Source organism: Meleagris gallopavo, chromosome 10 (genome assembly GCF_000146605.3).
Source record: "Meleagris gallopavo isolate NT-WF06-2002-E0010 breed Aviagen turkey brand Nicholas breeding stock chromosome 10, Turkey_5.1, whole genome shotgun sequence".
In the NCBI taxonomy this organism is placed as follows: domain Eukaryota; kingdom Metazoa; phylum Chordata; class Aves; order Galliformes; family Phasianidae; genus Meleagris; species Meleagris gallopavo.
In genome coordinates this window covers 10,823,072-10,840,305 of record NC_015020.2, presented here as the reverse complement: position 1 = coordinate 10,840,305, position 17,234 = coordinate 10,823,072, and the positions used below count along the sequence as shown (strand labels likewise).

At 40.2% G+C, this 17,234-nt stretch overlaps 1 protein-coding gene across 1 annotated transcript in view; it reads right to left on the bottom strand.

Moving 5' to 3' along the window:
* Nucleotides 1-398: 398 nt before the first annotated feature.
* The window catches only part of SUCO (SUN domain containing ossification factor), a gene marked incomplete at its 5' end in the record, with an annotated part of 30,493 nt that continues 13,657 nt past the window's right edge, over nt 399-17,234 (bottom strand). Inside the window, 13 exons of the mRNA XM_019618566.2 lie at nt 399-2,376; nt 2,534-2,589; nt 3,690-3,781; nt 4,114-4,268; nt 5,992-6,096; nt 7,999-8,086; nt 8,994-10,151; nt 11,117-11,213; nt 11,789-11,863; nt 14,868-14,933; nt 15,632-15,723; nt 16,691-16,746; nt 16,957-16,977. Of these exons, the coding sequence (XP_019474111.1) occupies nt 1,930-2,376; nt 2,534-2,589; nt 3,690-3,781; nt 4,114-4,268; nt 5,992-6,096; nt 7,999-8,086; nt 8,994-10,151; nt 11,117-11,213; nt 11,789-11,863; nt 14,868-14,933; nt 15,632-15,723; nt 16,691-16,746; nt 16,957-16,977 (2,508 nt within the window). The remainder of the gene's footprint in view (nt 2,377-2,533; nt 2,590-3,689; nt 3,782-4,113; nt 4,269-5,991; nt 6,097-7,998; nt 8,087-8,993; nt 10,152-11,116; nt 11,214-11,788; nt 11,864-14,867; nt 14,934-15,631; nt 15,724-16,690; nt 16,747-16,956; nt 16,978-17,234) is intronic.

Sequence of the window (17,234 nt, the reverse complement as noted above, 5' to 3'; positions counted from 1 at the left end):
CTCAGTTACAACCAAGACAGAAAAGAAAAGCAAACTTCCTACAAGTGACGCATCAAGAGGAAGGAAGGTAAATTGAAACAGAAAACCCACACCACAAGAAAGCCACACACTCCCAAAGCAGCCCTTCCTTTTCAGGTGTTTTTTTTTTTTAAATATCAAAGCAATTTCCATGGTGAAGCTAGAGACTTTCATGAGAGAAATTAGCACTGGGGAGGTCACATTTGAAGAGAGGAGTAAGGGACTGGACTGCCAATGGATTTGGCATTTGGCTGCGCACAGTGCAGCTAGGCTCACCACAAGCAATTTGTTCTAGCCTCACACTGAAATGTAAAAATCACTCCTCCTTGGAGATGCATTTATACCATAAGACAGATTTTTAAAAGAAAAGTGCCACTAAATTAAAGACAAAGTGTTCAGATTTATTTGGAAATTCACAGTTTCTAATGGCACTACAGCTCTGTAGTTACAAACTCTTGTTCCACAACAACATATGCTGCACTCAGGTATGCATTTTCCTCATCCAGGTTTAAAACTCTTAAATCCAGGTTCAACAAATCTGGTTCATGTGCTCTGACTGGCTAATTGTGCAGATCAAATCCAAAAGTACATCACCTTAAAGTATTCATAAACTAACAAGAAAGCAGCAAAACAAAACACCAAAAACAAAGGCTTTAAATAAGTCACATACAATACCAAGGAAAGGCATTACATCTGTTAAAAAGGGTACCACTAAAAGTGCTCAATAAGTTAACTTATTTCTTTTTTTTTTTACAATGTGAACCTGTAACATTTGTCAAAAGGAATAACCTTTTGTTCCACTCGCTCAGATACACACAACATTTTCCCAATCACACATCCTATAGTATCCAAATATACAGTCACAGTCAAAAATAAAAAAACTCTTGTACGAAAATATCAACCATACAAACACTGCACATTTGTTAGCCAATACAAAAGCAAATGCTACGGAAATACCCACTTTGAACCAACCCGACTGGTCAGACTTCAAGGCTTTGCAAACGCAGCACACCCAGAGCTGCCCTGGGAAACTCTGCCTCGTCTGCCCCAATGCACCCTCGTGCTCTCCAGCTGAGCTTTCTCCTCAGCTCTCGGCACAGAAACAAATGGAGTGCCCTCCATTCAGCTCCTTTGGAAAACTACAGCAGTCGATTTTGATAACAAAAGCATTCATCGTCACAAGATGCCATTGTTCACAAGAAACACTAAAGAGCAACTGTCATTTGTTCAGCACATCAGGCTACAGCTCTGATTTGTACCTGTAGGTGAAAATAAACGTAACTACCATTCCCAGTGAGACAGTTTTCTCAATGGAGTTTGCAAAACCAGAATCCAGTCAGGCAAGTCCATCTATTAGTATTTTTACAGTATCCAGTCCACATTACTGAGTCCAGCTGAAAGCCAACACGTCCCTTTACAGCACTGTAGTGTTGCATCTTCAAAACAAAACAAAAAAAAAGCTAGAGAAATTACAAAATAAATCAAATGACAAACAATTGTATCTCCCCTCTTCCAGTGGCATTATAAATAGACAAAAGGCACATAAATATGGGAAGGTGCAAGAAATAGGAACAAAGCTGAAGGAAGAGGATTAGGCTTTTATCCCTATTCCACCCAACAAACTGGGTTTCAAAAAATCTCTGCCCCAGGAACTGTGAAAAAAACCTTTAAAAAAATGAACCCCCTGCCCTCCCTCCCCCCATGCTGTTCTCATAGGAAATTTTCAGCCTCATAAAGCTGCAGCTTATAGCCAAGATTGACACAATCCCATCTATTTAAAAAAGGCAGAAACCAAATTTCTGAATACTTTCCAATTAGTCGAGCTCTTCGTCTCCCACCATCCTCCCACAGAATACCACAGACTGTTCTCAAATGAACAAACACTCTCCTGTTTGAGAAGTTCAGCTAGTTTTAGATGTGTCCAGAAACTGCCGTGACACCAAGTGTTCCCACTGTTATATCTTTGTTTCCTTTGATTATGTCATGCAGGCTTGGCATTGACCCTGACTTAGTCTGTATTAGAGTTTTTATGAGCTTCCCTTGGTCTGAAACTTTAGACCGTCTTCGTTTTATGGCCCTCTTCTCAGTTTTTGTCTTTTGGGCTTGTCCATTGCACAGACTCGTACAAGCAGAAATGCCACAGAAATAGGACTCCTCAGATTGCGATGACGTTTCTGAGCTTCCTTCAGATGGAGGACCTTTATACGAAGAGTGGTAAACTTCCCCAATGTTAGAGAAGTCCCTCTGGTTTGTAAACGGCTTCCTTCCTTTTATTTCCCCATTGGCTATGGGATGGGGAGGCTCTGCCGTTGGCTTGATAGTCTCTATCTTTTCACTTTTGTATTTGCAACGCTTTTTCTGAAACCACAAGTAAAAAGAGAAACAGTCAGCTTCCAAAAGGGAAGCAGGGCTAGGACCCAACCCTGGGGAGCAGGGCAGCAGAGAGCAGCTGAGAGGCACCACCTGCAGGCAGAACAGTGCTCGCACTCAGCCTGCATCCCTGCACCTACTGTACCTTCTTCTCTGGGGAGAACTTCAGGGGTTCTACAATGTACAGGTCCTCAGGATCCACTGTAAGAAAGGGCACACACATTCAGCACTTCTAACTGACAATGCCAGCTCCAGAACAACACCGTTCTAACTGAACAGGATAAAATATTCTATTTATCACACATTTTTGCTGCCATTATAAACTTATGGACAACACAAGTACACGGAAGTGAAGACAACACTGAGGAAGTCCCCCTCATTGACACAGCAGCTATCAGTGACAGACACCTGAAAACATCTCACATTCTGACACACAAGGCCATAAGAGCAGAGCACAGAACACCCTGAGGGACAAGGAACAGCAGTTGGCACAAATGAGCTTCTGACGTATAAACTGCTAACAAGATAACAGTGCTTAACATGCACCTAGCAGCAAAAGCACCCGCAGATATTCAGACTGATGTGACATCAGCATTCCTCCATCAGTGTTTTGAACATTTTTCTTCTGAGCCTAACAACATCTCCAATTCAAGTAATGGATTGCCATGCAGTTTTATTCACTGTACAAGAACTGTGAAGCTGGTTTGTTGCACCTAGAAGCACTGCATCAGTGGCACACCCAGTAGTTAACGTCATTATAATGCTGCACCACTTTTGTTTGACAATGATGACCTAAGAAAACAAAATTCACTTGTCCTGAATCTAACACAAATACTGAAGCGATGAGATCATTCCTCTTAGTCAAATCAGGACAAATGAGCTCAATTTTCTTAATACAGTTGATAAATTTGGATCCATAAATACCTGCTAAGTTTCAAGATTGACTACTTAGGACTTCCAAGAGGTAGGGCATTCAGACTTGGTTGCTGGCATTAAAAAAATACCACTTCCTACAAGCTTCATAGCTTTGTAGGTCTGCATGGATTGTTACTAATCTCAAGGAGGCTACATTTATACTCTACAAAATGCTAATAATGTATTTAGTGTTTCAGCCCAATTTAGCACAGTTCTGGGAGTGGTAACATTAATGAACCACCTTGTTGTACAGAAGGTAGTAGTGAACTACTACAGTTCAGCACACTGTGACATGAATCCGTGATGCCATTTTCATACACACACGTGCAATAAAACACACAACAAACAGTGTCCAGAGTCATACTAGTGTTACAGGTAGGTCATACCTTCTTTACCAGATAGCTGGAAAGACTGTGATCTGACCAGTGGGAGAGAAGTTCTTCTTTTCAAATTCATATCATCGTAAGAGGAAAAGCATCTAAAGCAATGCAAAACACAAAGCTTTTTTAAACGTCTTTCTCAGGACTATGCATTTTTCCATTAAGAAGCATTTTTGGCAGAATAGAATCAGTCGTTCACCCAGGTGCTTGAGAAGGCCAAGCAAACAGGCACAGCACTGCCTTTAAGACATGCTACCAAGGCACCTTAAGTCCACTGGCTCCACAATTGCTACAGAGCAGTAATCGCACTTTACTATCAATTTTGAGTACGCAGAAAGTAAACTTGGGGTTAAAGCAGATTTGCCAGTCCCAGCAGATTTATGAAACATCAATAAAAGCTGCAAGAACAATTAAGTTTCAAATACATTACCTTTTGGGGCTAGGGTAGTGATTACTTTTAGGAATTTTTGAGAGGTAACCTTCACAGAACTGAGATGTGCTTCTGCACCGCTGCACACAAAGCACCAAGCCCAGAATGACACAGAGAACCAGAGAAATCACAAGGTAGGTTTGTCGATCAGAAACCTGGAAGAATTTGATACAGCTGTTAAAGACTAACCAGCAGTGCAACGGCTCTATTACCTTGCTTTCAACACAAGAACTTCAAAAGAACAAATGATATGTTTTCAAGTCACCTTTCCTGTTTTTCTACTTCATGCCAACATTCAAGATGGAGTAGTTTTCCCAGAGGTTTGATTTAGTGCAATGCTATGTGGCATTTGAGGACTAAAGGCTGAAAACCACCATCTGATAATGTGGGACAAGATTCCACTGACTACGGCACCAGTGCTGCCCAGAGAAGCAGCTGCCCCCTATAACGAATAGGGAAGTCTATCTGAAAGTGATATACTTCCCACAGCCTAGTGTGGAAATGTAACTTCTGATTTACTTTTGATACAAAATATCTCAATATTACGCTTTTCATCAGTTGTCACTGTAGTATTGAATGAATCCTATTACGTTCAATTGATTCAATGGGTTATATTTTCCAGACTATTCAATTTCACATCCTAGCAGGATCTTGCCAGTATGTTCATTTCTGAGCATTCACAGACGAAGTTTACTTGAATTTCAGCTTCTGTGTAATTCTGCAAATTACATTTCAAAATAAATAGCAGTGTCCTATACCAATCTATCTCAAATGCACTAAGGGATGAGAAGATGAAGACTTCAGAAAAGACCAGGAACACTACTGTACTGATGAAGTGTCTCAAATTGATTCAGGTGACTAGAGTTCAGGGAAAGTACATATTCAAATCCCAGGATATTTGACTGTCATACCCTAATGATCACCATGGTCAAATCCTATTTAGAAGCACAGCACTCATTAACGGGTGGTTAGCCAACTAGTGTCAATGAGGGTGTCGCTAAGTGCTAGAAAACAGCTCAGGACACTGTTTGGCAACATGCACAAAAAGAGTCATACTTAAAATATGGTTTGAAATCTCAGGCTGAAGAATGTAAGCGTTTGAAAGAACACGTTCCTAATATTGGTGCCAAGATTCCCCTCATCTACACACGTCATGATAGACAGAGAGGGAAGGAGAAGGGTGTTTTAGACATGCTAGTCTGCCACTGAGAAGGGGGAAGCATAATGCTCTGCAGACTCATCTGTTATTACAGTCCAGATCCTGCAGCGCTCAGACCCACTCTCACATTAGATCTCCTACCACAAGGCTGTTAATATTCAAGTGGTCAATGTAGGTGTTGGAAATGTAAAGTGCCTCCATTTTACTGAAGCTGAGAAACAGATAAAGCCATGCAATACAACTTGTTATGCAACACATTAGATGACAGGGAAGTTCTTGAAGAATAGAATGCATCATTCCCCCACCCCCATCATGTTTCAAACACCGTGTGTAACAAATCCTACTGCTGCGACTGTGAACTCAGAGCTTGGCCTTCTAATTTCACTGAGTCATTTTACAGGACCGTATCATCTGTAACGCACTACAGGAAGGCTGAGATATTTAGTTATTCCAAGCAAGTTCCTTCTTTTACCCCGAGCTGTGATCACAATTTGAGGACTAGCAGGGCTGTAGTAAAAGCTATTACCAATTTTGCTATGCACAAGACAGCTCAAAATACTCAGCCTTTCTCCTCCTCCCTTGGCCAGTTGCCGAAGCAGGTTGGAAGAAACGACTGAAAAGCTCTGCTTAAAGACTCCAGGCCTCTTCAAACTGAGATATGTTTATGCATCCATTTCCTTGGCTCGAGATCTTGCACCATACTGCTAATTTATAGTTACCTCACGTTTTAATTCCGCCACGGTTGTTGACAGATTGGAAACTAGCTGCGTCATGTTGGTGAGCTGTGCTTGTAACAGCTGGATTGCTTCTGTTTGCCGCTGATCCTGTATTGAGGAGAGTCATGCCCATGCTATTTAGTTCAGGGTTCCACTATCCCGTACTCTTGCCCAACATTAGCATTCCCTCTGACAGAGCCAGGCAGGGTGTAGCCGTGTGATCCTTTTAGCACGTTTCCAACAAAACTTTCACTTAACATTTGAAACTGTTTGTGTAACATTAATCATAGAAAGACTTCACGACATCAACATTTTTACACAACAAACAATGTTTTGTAACATTATGCCTAGTGTTTTTCATTACAGTGACTACTAGTACCTTTATTAAAGGCAGGATTAGTAGTTAGCTCTGTGCAATGACTATCAGGAAGCCAAGTACCGTCACGGTCCAAAACATGTGCAGATCACCAGACAAAGCTGAAATCTAAAGGCTGAAACACTGCTTCTGCTCTTGATCAAGTGGCTAGCCACTTAGCAATAGGAGCCCAAGCTAGCCAGGAATAAGCCCTTTGAAGATATCCTCTCCTGCCACCCTTACAAGATCCTTCATCTTATGAGAAAGTAGGAAAGCAGAGCATCAGGGAGGTTAACCAGGAAGAGAGCCCTCAGACTGACCAGCATTTGATAATATTCAAAACAAGCAGAAAAGAACATGCATGTCAACTCAGGAAAGTTGCAGTTTTCTTTGCTTTTGACAGAGAAGCACACTACAGGCCCGGCACAGCACTTCAGAGATTTTCAGAGAGTTTCTCATTAAACTTGCTGTGATGCACACAAGTGCTTTTGTGATTATTTAGCAGACAGTTAATGCTACAATTGAAAGCTCACAAAAGCTAGGATAGCAGTGCAGGAAAACAGGAAAAAAAAAAAAACACCTCTACTGCAGCTCCCACATCCTTTAATCACACTTAACATAATGAGCTAGAACTTCTGCTACATGCACCACCCTTTCAATTGCCAATCTGGCTTAAACCATTACTGGACCTCTCTTCCCTTTCTAGAGGTTAGGTCTCTTCAGCAACATCAGGGTAATTGTCTATCTGTGCTTTAATACCAGAGCTGCAAAAAGAAAGCAAACTATATATATGGTTTGGCAAGAAACAGGAGTCAGAAGCATCATGGATAACTCACTGATAAATACATTTAAAGACTGTCAGCCACTAATAGCTGACAACTGATTTTTTTCCCTGTCTTAGTCTCTGCTGGGACAGAACTGTTTTCTTTCATGTCTGGTGTGATGCTGGGTTTTGGTTCTAGGAGAATAACAATGTAGATAACACACCAATGTTTATAGTTGTAGCTATGCTGTACCGAGCCAAGGCCATTCTCAGCTCAGGGCCCAAGGAGCTGGGAGGGAACAGAATTAGAACAGCTGACTTAAGCTGGCCAAAGGGATATTCCATACCACATGATATTGTGCAGAAGCAGTTTCGAAGGGGGTGGGATTTCTCTCTCCCTCACTGCTTAGAGGCTAGGCTGGGCATCAGCTGGGGGGTGCTGAGCAATCGCTTGTGCATTATGTATGTGTGTGTCATGATTATTATCCTTTCCCCTTTATTTTAGTAAGTAGTTTTATCTCAACCCATGCATTCTATCTTGTTTGTGTTTTTTTTTTTTTTTCTCCTCCAATTCTCCCTCCCATCCCACTGAGAGGCAGGGGAGTGAGCAAACAACTGCATAGTGCTGAGCCACCTGCTGAGTTAAACCACATTTCCCTAAATATGAAAATTGGGAAACAAACTGGATATAACTTTATTATAAAAAGAGACTGTGAGTATGTCTGCAAGATTCTATTACAAGGAAGAATTTGGGAAACGTGGAATGGACTTGCTTTATAAGGCAGATATGCAGCTAAGAAAAATCTTCAGTAGCAGAAGTATTTCTGTGCCTTCTTGTAACATTCTCAGAAGCAGCATTTCCTAACTAGGAAATTACTTCAACAAATCATACCTGCTCTTCTGCTATTCTTGAGGTGTTCTGAAGTTTTATTATTGTTTTATTGAAAGCCTTCTGCATTTCTTCCATTTGCTTTCGGTACCTAAAAAAAAGTGCAAAGACCTGACATGTTAGTTCATACAACTCCTCAGCATTAGGCTTGTCTACTACGTGCTACTATGCAAGGAGAAACTGTTTTTGTCCAAAGCAGCTTATTTAAAATTCAAGCGGTATTCCTTTTCCAGTTTCAGACAAATACAGTGACACATCTACCTACTTTGTGTGATTTTATTCTAAGCTTAAAGTCAAATATAGTTTCACAGCACCTTAATAGCTGAGTGCTAATTTACTGGCACTATGGAGAATTTTCTGCTAAGCACTGACTGCCAAGAGAGACAACAGCATGGTAAACTCAGCAGAGTCCTCCTCTGGAACCAGCTCTTAGGTACATTTTCTGCTTATCCTAAGTCACATCATAGATAAACCACCAGTATGTATAGATCCCTCACAGAAAGTTCTGGGTTCCTTCCCCACACTCCCTTCTTCAGCAGGAGTTATTACAGATAACAGAATAGTTTAAGAGGAAGCAAGCAACTGAATAATCCAGTAAAAGCCACTGTAGGTCTGTGTTACTGAACCTAACAGCAGGAGTACCCTTTTGTAGAAGGAATTATGGAGAAGATTAGTAGTTGAAGATGGCAACACTTCATCCTTTAAAAATAAAAAAGAGAAAACTCCACCACCGTTACTCCAACCCAACCACAACACTCAATATTCTTCAACACAGAATAAAGGTGACTGTAGCTGAAAATACAGAAAGGACACCCTAGTTACCCATACACGTCTACGTCTCTGATAGCTTTTCCAGATCAGCTAGTTACCTCAGTTTTCCATAAAGCTTCCCATTGGAGTAACTTCCACATACCCCTTTGCATACAAATATAAAATAATTCTTTAGAATAGTTGGCTAGAATCACAATTACAGACTGCAGACCTTCTCCCAGCCTTACCTCTGGCTCAGTTCTTCTAAATAACGGCTGCTGAGAGACATATTTACTTCCAGGGCTTTTATGCGGTTATTAAGGCGCATGAAGACAGACTCTTTCTGATTAGATCCATGAACAAGATTTCCATTAGCATAGCCTAGATCTGTTGAATTCTGCAGCTCAGCATAGAAGTCTGTAGCTGTTCTCTGTGGACCTCCGGAGACCGGAATTGACATAAAAGCTTCCTCTGTTGCCTGATCTTCCTCTTTTGTTTCAACAGATACAGAAGACTCAACAGGAGATGAAACAGGTTTCTGCACTTCTGGAGTGCTTTCCTTTCCTTCCCCAGCATCACTGGCTAAGATGCCCACCGTATTTTCAGGCTGCCCAACAGTCTCTGTAGGCTTTGAAATCACTGGAGTAGCAGCAGTCTCCCTGGTGCTCGTCTCCTTTACTTCAGTGATCACACCGGTTTCAGAAACTACAACAGTTTCCTCTGCAACAGAGCTCTCAGCCTTCTCTGTTGCTGCATTGATCTCAGCTGAATCCACCTGAGGAGTGACCCCTGGTGCTTCCTGGCCTGCATCTTCTTGTGAAGGCTCCAGCAACATCTCCGTCGTTGGCAAAGGTTTAACTTCTGAGGTAACTTCTAAGAGCAGAGATTGAGAGACAGTTTGAGGATGGCTTGGTTCCAGTTCAACAGCAGCTGTAGTCTCATTACTGATGATCTCATGAACCACACTGCTAAAATCAACTGCCACAGTAGAGCCAGGTACTTTGTCAGCTTTGGTGTCTAATTGCTCAGGCAGAGGTTCATCTGACACAGGGACAGACTGAGGCAGAACTACCTGTGGCAGCTGAGCAGAGTCACCTTGCTCTTGTTTCCCTTCAGTTTTACCATGTTGCCGATGCATGGCTACTGTAACTGAACAGCATTTAAACAGATATTCTGTAAAAGTAGAAATGCAACAAACTGTAGCCAAGTCATAGCAATACACCTCTGTCTCAAGTTCAAACCATGCAGATTTTTCTTCTTCCTGATCATCACTAGACAACAAGGTTACTGTTGACTGGCTTGTATCTTCTTCATACTCTTGTACTAGCTGAACAATAGGACTTTCTTTTGTCAAATCCACATGTACTTGCTCTTTATCTATCTGTGGAATATCTGTCGTAGGAAGTCTACAAGGAGAGAGTTAAACACAGGATGTTACTTCCACAGTTTTACATGCCTGCTCTAGAAGACTGCAAAGTTTAGTCTCATGATCAAAAGTCAGTTTGAATATAGTCAGAAATTAAGCAAGTTATTCTTCCTCAATGTTTCAAACCTGATTTGCCACCCAATTACTTCAACCCTGGCTTCTGACACAACAAACCTCCTCAATCAGAAAGGCTCCTCTTTCCTTACCCCCAAAGAGGGCTACCAGTTCAACTATCACTAAGTTTTCACACAGCAAGCATTTTGCTCTTCTACTTCAACCTTCAAATGTAATAAACAAAAATGTTCCAACAAACGTTCCTCAGCCTCAGAGTGCTGAGAAGCCGTAATACCACCATACACAGAAAAAGTCTCAGCTCTAAGCAGCCAAAATAACTAACCAAGAAAAAACACAGATAACATAGATATCACTCCCCCTCCTCATCTAATTCCATATATTTGCATACATATTTTCATCCAGGAGAGCCTAACATATGGTTCCAAACTTCTGTCAGTACAATTTGACTGAAGTTTCAGTAATACAGCTTCCATTCCTAATTAGTCTCCCTTGCAGGAGACAACCTGCAAAACCTCCAATAATATTAAGCCAGCATCCACCCCAGAATCTTTAATAGAAAAACAGAAAAAGAACAGCTCCTCTTATTCTCTTTTTTCTCTTATTGCTTCCAAATGAAACAATACAAATAACTGAAAACATTACAGAAGCATTTTGATATTTAATCAAATGCTAAAGCATATAATGAAAAGAGCTGTAAGTAGTTACTAAAGCAATACATTTTTCCTGGTTAGTAGTTTTTCCCTGTTTCACCACTATTTCGTTTTTACTTGTTTTAGGCAGCAAGTCATATCTGAGTTTTCTACTACCAGAGATGCCTGACTGGTATGGACTAATCTGTGCTAGAAGCACGCTGAAAAACACACAACTTACTCTGGTGAAGGAACAGGAGTTGGTTCAAGCAGTTTTGGTGCAGCTGTTGAACTTGCAGGAGTGGTGACAGTGACATTTTCAGATATACTTTTGTTCCCTGTTGCAGGATGGAGGAAAGAATAGGACAAAGATTCAAGAACCACATTTGCCTTCCATATTTAGGAGTGGGGATGTGTGTTAGATGTTAACACTTCTTCAGTAACAACTGCAGGTTAAAGTTCCAGTTAATTGAAAGTACTAGCAACAGTTGTGTATAAGATGTTATGGACAGTCTTAAAATACTTCCAGGAAGGAGTCAGATTCTACAACTAGAACTATGTAACACAGGGTAAGAAACCAGAATATGGTTGAACAAGTATCTGGTACCTTTGTTCCCTTCTCAGCAAATTAAGCTTTTGCTGTCAACAGGGTAAGTGTTCTAACACTGATCACACATGCCATAAAAGAGGGTGAAGAACAGTCATTTAATTGCATATCATCCGACTCCTCGTGGAAAATTCTAGCAAGCGAACAAAAGAAATCCCCAAAAGAAATCACAGAATCATTTGAATTGGAAAGGACTTTCAAAGGTCACCTCTAAAGGTCCAGCTCCCCTGCAATGAGCAGGGACACCACCTACAGCTCAATCAGATGAGGCTTCCTAGAATGCTTTTAAAATAAAAAAATAAATACCTTCAGCTTCAGAAGTTTCTTCAGTTTTAGCTCCAAGCATATTAGCAGCAATATTCACCATATTGAGAATAGCATCTGAAACGGAAACCAAGTGATCAATGAGGACAAAATCAGAGGGCTCAGAGATTACACCGCAGTGCTATCTGCTGTTACGTAACACTCACCTGAAACAAATCACAATATATTAAAATGAACAAAACAGTCATTCTGAATGCTGCATCTTTTTTTAAGGATAAGAGAATTCTGTTTAAAAGATAGAAACTTGTATTTAAAAAACAGCTATCTAATCAGTAGGCTGACTGGCAAAGAAGTCTCTTTTTCAGTTGGCTTCCAGGCAGCTAAAATAAAGTTTACATGGCAAAAGGAATTCACAAACACTGAACAACAACAACAAAAAAGAGCATCTCAATACACAGTACCATTCTGTGTAGGTACTCAACTAGAGCTGGCTCCAGCAGCTAACCAAAGAGCTGACTATGCACACGTCAGTACACATCTCTAAACACTGCCTTACACTGTACTCTAGATGTAGCTTTCCTGTATTAGCTTTGGCAACTCCTGCTGACAGGAAATACCTGGCCTCCTCATACAAAACTCCCTCACAGAAAAAGCTAAACCAACTATGGCAAGGCTGCATCACGCAGCTAGACCTTCTAACATCAAAGACAAGAAGTGGTGGGAAGCACTGACTGTTCATTACTCCACTGCAACTAGGAACAGCAAGACAAACGGACAATTATTTAGGTAAATTGAGCATGTGAATGAGTGAGGGAGGCCCCCAGCCAGAAACTTAGAGAGTTTTAATACTCTTACTCAGACTAAGGAACAGGTTTGATAATGTTTGAAATATTATCATATTTATCATACTGTATGTGCAAGACAGAATTCTGCCTTTAAACACCACGTTCACAACAGGACTGACAGAGAAGAATAAAGACTCAACCTGAACTGACAGTCACTGCAAACCTTCTGAATCCTCAAACCTTCTTTCAGCTCTGACACTACTGCAACATAACAATTCACAATATTTAAAGGTTTTTTTTTTTTAAAGTATCTGAGAAACAAAAGGATGTTCTCCCCTAAAAAGGAATCACAGAAGTAAAAGGCAAAGAGGGTCTGCCCTATATAGGCATATATGATAAATATATCCAACTTCTTGGCTTTGATACTGAAAATAAACGTAATTTCTGGACTTATTTAGAAAATGAACAACAGTGCTGTAAACATACAAAAATTGACCCATTTTGCTCATTCTTCCTCTACCTTCAACATACAAACACACCATACGTTATGTGGACAAGGTCAAATTTACAGAATTTCAGAACTTCTGACAAAATACTTAAGACTTCATAAGCTCTTCTCAGACACTCAGTACCGCCTTTCCCCTGAAATGGGTCAGAAACCACATTCTTGAATTATGCTATGTCTCTGAGTTTTTGTTCTTGGAAAAGTGCTGGTAACCAAAGTTATTCAAACATGAAGTATTTTTTTTTCTCATTACTGATGGAGAGGGAAGGAAAAGGGGGGAATTAAAGGTTGGTACTGAAGCCTGACAGTCTTACGAGAATAGCTGGAAGAACAGTTATCCTCACAAGCCAGACTAGAAGAAGACTAAAATATTTCTTAGCTGAAATATCTCAGAAGCTCATTATAGCCACCTCCTCCGTAATCCTTCTCCCTCACTGCATATCAGTCCATATTTTAAGGCAATGCAGAATGATGTCTGTCTCGTTAGTTCAAGCAATCACAAACAAATCCCCCAAACAAACTTGGTATTCTTGAAAAAAAGGAGCGTACATTGTGAAGATCAGTCTCAAAACCAAGATATATCAGCCAGGATTAAGTAATTAGCACTGCAGTGTTTTAGTGCTCAGCTGTGCTGATAAAGCAGTAGTAGTGCTTGAAGAGGCAGTCCAAATCTTTTCATCACAGCCTTAAGTACACTTAAAAACAAACAAACAAAACCACACTGCAGCAGTCATTCCTTTTTTCAGACTGTGAACAAAAGATCTGGAACAGAGCAGCTGTGAATAGGATATGCGACCACAACTTGAAAAACATTCTGCAATTTTTATTTCAGCCACAGGTAAAAGATAAGTATTGTCACGGAAGAGCATCCTGCTTTCTGGCACCTGTGAGAGGAAAGCATTCAGAAACAAACTGTTTTTTCCACTACTGCTCCATTCAAAACTGCACCAAGCAGAGCAATATTCATAGCCAGGGCCTTTTTAAGCAACAATCATTCTCAGAACCAGCAGCGAAGAACTCTGCAGCTCTGATATGTTAGGGAACAAAAGAGAAGCCTGAGCCCTTAAACATGCTGTCTTGAATCTGAATAACATTCCTGTGACATCTACACGATACCAACAAATCTTCATTAGCTGTGCCAGAAGGAAGAGTGGCACAGGGTAAGAGCCCTGTAGAAGAGGGTGTGCGGCACCTGATATCATCTTAAATAATTCAGAAGTTAAGAATACCATTAAAATGGAATGTTCAAATATACTTGGCCAAGCAATACCCACACCTGGAGGCTTTCCAAGGGAAAAAGTGACAAGAGACAGCCAAGACCCATTAGTTCTGTCCAAAAAATTACACAGCTCTCATGAAGGACAGAGAAACTACAAGATCTGCACAAGCTCTTCTCAGAAAGCATCCTCCATCCCCTCTGTTCAGGCTGTGAAGTAAATCTTTATACTGCCTCCTAAAAGGCACCTTAATTATGCATGGATTTCCAAGTTCTGAATAATTAAGGTGTGACTGCGTGTTAGTACTGGTTGTTTACAGCCCCATGTAAAACTCAGAGTGTTTTAAGTGCTCGGTATCCTTATCCTTATGCACAGAAAATAACATTTCTGAAAAGAAAATCTAAAAAAAAAAAAGGACAGTTGGACTTCTGGAAAATTTTAAGAATGATAACTCAGCTTGTAACTGCTACAATTTACTCCTATGACATTAAACAGGAATCACAACAAATGGTTTCAGCAGAAAAATCACAGAGAAAGTCATAGCTGTTGCAGGTGGAAACGTCATTCTGCTGTGAAATAGCTCATTTTATTTCAGCACAGCTTTATCTACTTACTTGTAGCAGAACCAAGGAGATTTTTTGAAGATTTTTCTTCCCCCGTATTGTAATCCAATGGATAATCTATGTAAAAAAGAACACATTACTATTAAATTAAGTGTCATGAACAATGAAAATAAATCTCAAGATATAACATCCATTCAATGCTGTTAGTTTGACAGTGTAAAAATACAGCTACAGAAATACATACAGAGATGCCATACTGAAATCACAAGCTCAATGCAATTAGAAGGAGATTCACAGTTCAATCCTCAGTTTCCCCTGCATTCAGGAACATGCAGCCAACAGCTCACTGTGCTTACACAAGGTTTCCATCCTCCTCCTCACGAGGGCCAGACGACAAGGGGGAGATGTTTTTGTACATCTTTTACAAAGCCTGCCAGCCAATGTAAACCCTCCCCAATTGTTTGGGGCACCAATGGACCCAACCACCCCAGGAAAAAGGCTATGGTCACCATGAATCAAGTTCTTTGTGTGAGCTACTTTGATTATCACAGTTATCTTTTGCAGCTGATAGTATATGAAGACATTGTTGCCTAGCCTGCCAAAAGAAATTGAGGCTTATTACCAGTGTTTGAAAGCAATCCTCCAAAATAGTTACAACAGTTTAAAACTTAAAATGATGCTTGGATAAGCCCAGAAATACTTAAATGATGTCAAACAAGACTGAATGTAAATTTAACTGTCAAATCCTTTAAGTCAGACTTGTATAAGGCTTGCTTGAATGGCTTTTAAAAAAAAAAAAAAAGTTATTTGCCTACCATAATCTTCATCAAAGAGTTCCTGTCGTTCAGACTGATACTGAGAATCAGCTATTTCTTCATACTCCTCAACCATGCTAGTACCAAATACCCTATGAACAGTTTCAGAAATAAAAACAAGCATTAATCTATTAGCCATTAGACAATTCATAAACAACATTAACATCATATAATGTGCCACAAACACATCAGATAAGCAATAGCTGCCTTCATTTAGAAACAAATATATTTATCAGACTTCTATCCTGTTAGTTGCACGTTTCAGTGCTATACAAAAACAAAAAAGTTTCTAACTCCAGTAATTCCAAGGAGATTTGGAATTAACTTGAACTTCTATCTAGATGTAAGAACTTGTAGGGAGCTCAAGACAAGAACACCTCTTCAGCTTTACCTTCAACAAACTCTAAGAACATCCTCCTAACTACTTGATTTTTTGTGCTATATTCTTTACCTACTCTGCTGAAATCAACTTAAATAAACCCAATTTAAAGCACCATTACTTGATAAAAATATTTTGTTTACGATGTCAGTTTCTCAGGTTCAAATCCAGGCACAGCTTTAACAGAAGAACTAAAAGCAGTTTTCAGGAACAACACAGACGTGATTATTCTGTGAGCTACAGATAGAGTTGTTCTGATTTAGGTGCTTCAGGTATGACTGACTACAGTCAGCAGTACACACCTGGGGTGCCATGCAACACAGCAGCTTCTCAGCAGCACTCACTACACCTGCCCTTTTTCATGTGCCACTTGTGCTTTCCTCTGTCAGCATTGAAATGTTCACACCCTGCTCGGAGGCTGCTTGTGCTCCTATTCCCCACCCTCCCTGCCCCACTTCCTCGGGAGTGGGGATACTGAATGAAAAGATTCAAGGTTTCTTTAAACACACGTGAAGCAGCACATTATGTAGCAAGCCAACTTAGGCAATTACTTTAATTTGCAGTATTTCTGGCTAGCTAAAGTATACTGAAAACCAGAATTTGTTTCTCAGCTTTACTAGAGTGCACTCATTCTCACTGCAAAGAGGTAGAAAGTGAAAGCAAAACACTTAAGATATTACCTTATAAGACTTAAGGGACAAAAATGTTCTGATCCAAAGTGTGATATCAGCTCCACCTAAAGAATGAAAGGTACTTCAAATAAAAGACCAAAGACCCACGGAGTTAAGAATCCATTTAAAGTAGTTTTGTTTACAGGGGATTTGTAGATTGCCCAGAACAGAAAAGGCCAAAAGCTTTATTCTTGCCATGCATTAATGTGCGGAGCCGCAGCAGAGAACACCCCAAGCCCTACGCATTCAGCATTCCAAAAGAAGAGGTTGCTAACCTTTATGTACTTGATGAACATCTGAAGCAAGAGAAAGGAAAAGAAAAAAAAGATGTCAGTACAAAGGCTGAACACATGCCATAGGCAACTACAGAGCTTTACTGTTTTTAATTCAGTTCGATAATGCCTAAGACAAGTAATGAAGGATGAAGTTGCAATACTACTTTATCTGCCTTAATAGCAAGATTTAGTCTTCACACCTTGCAGATAGGAGGTAACATGCAACACAAACGTTTTATTAATGAAATCTGTCAAGTTATTCCATTTTTCTGATGCCA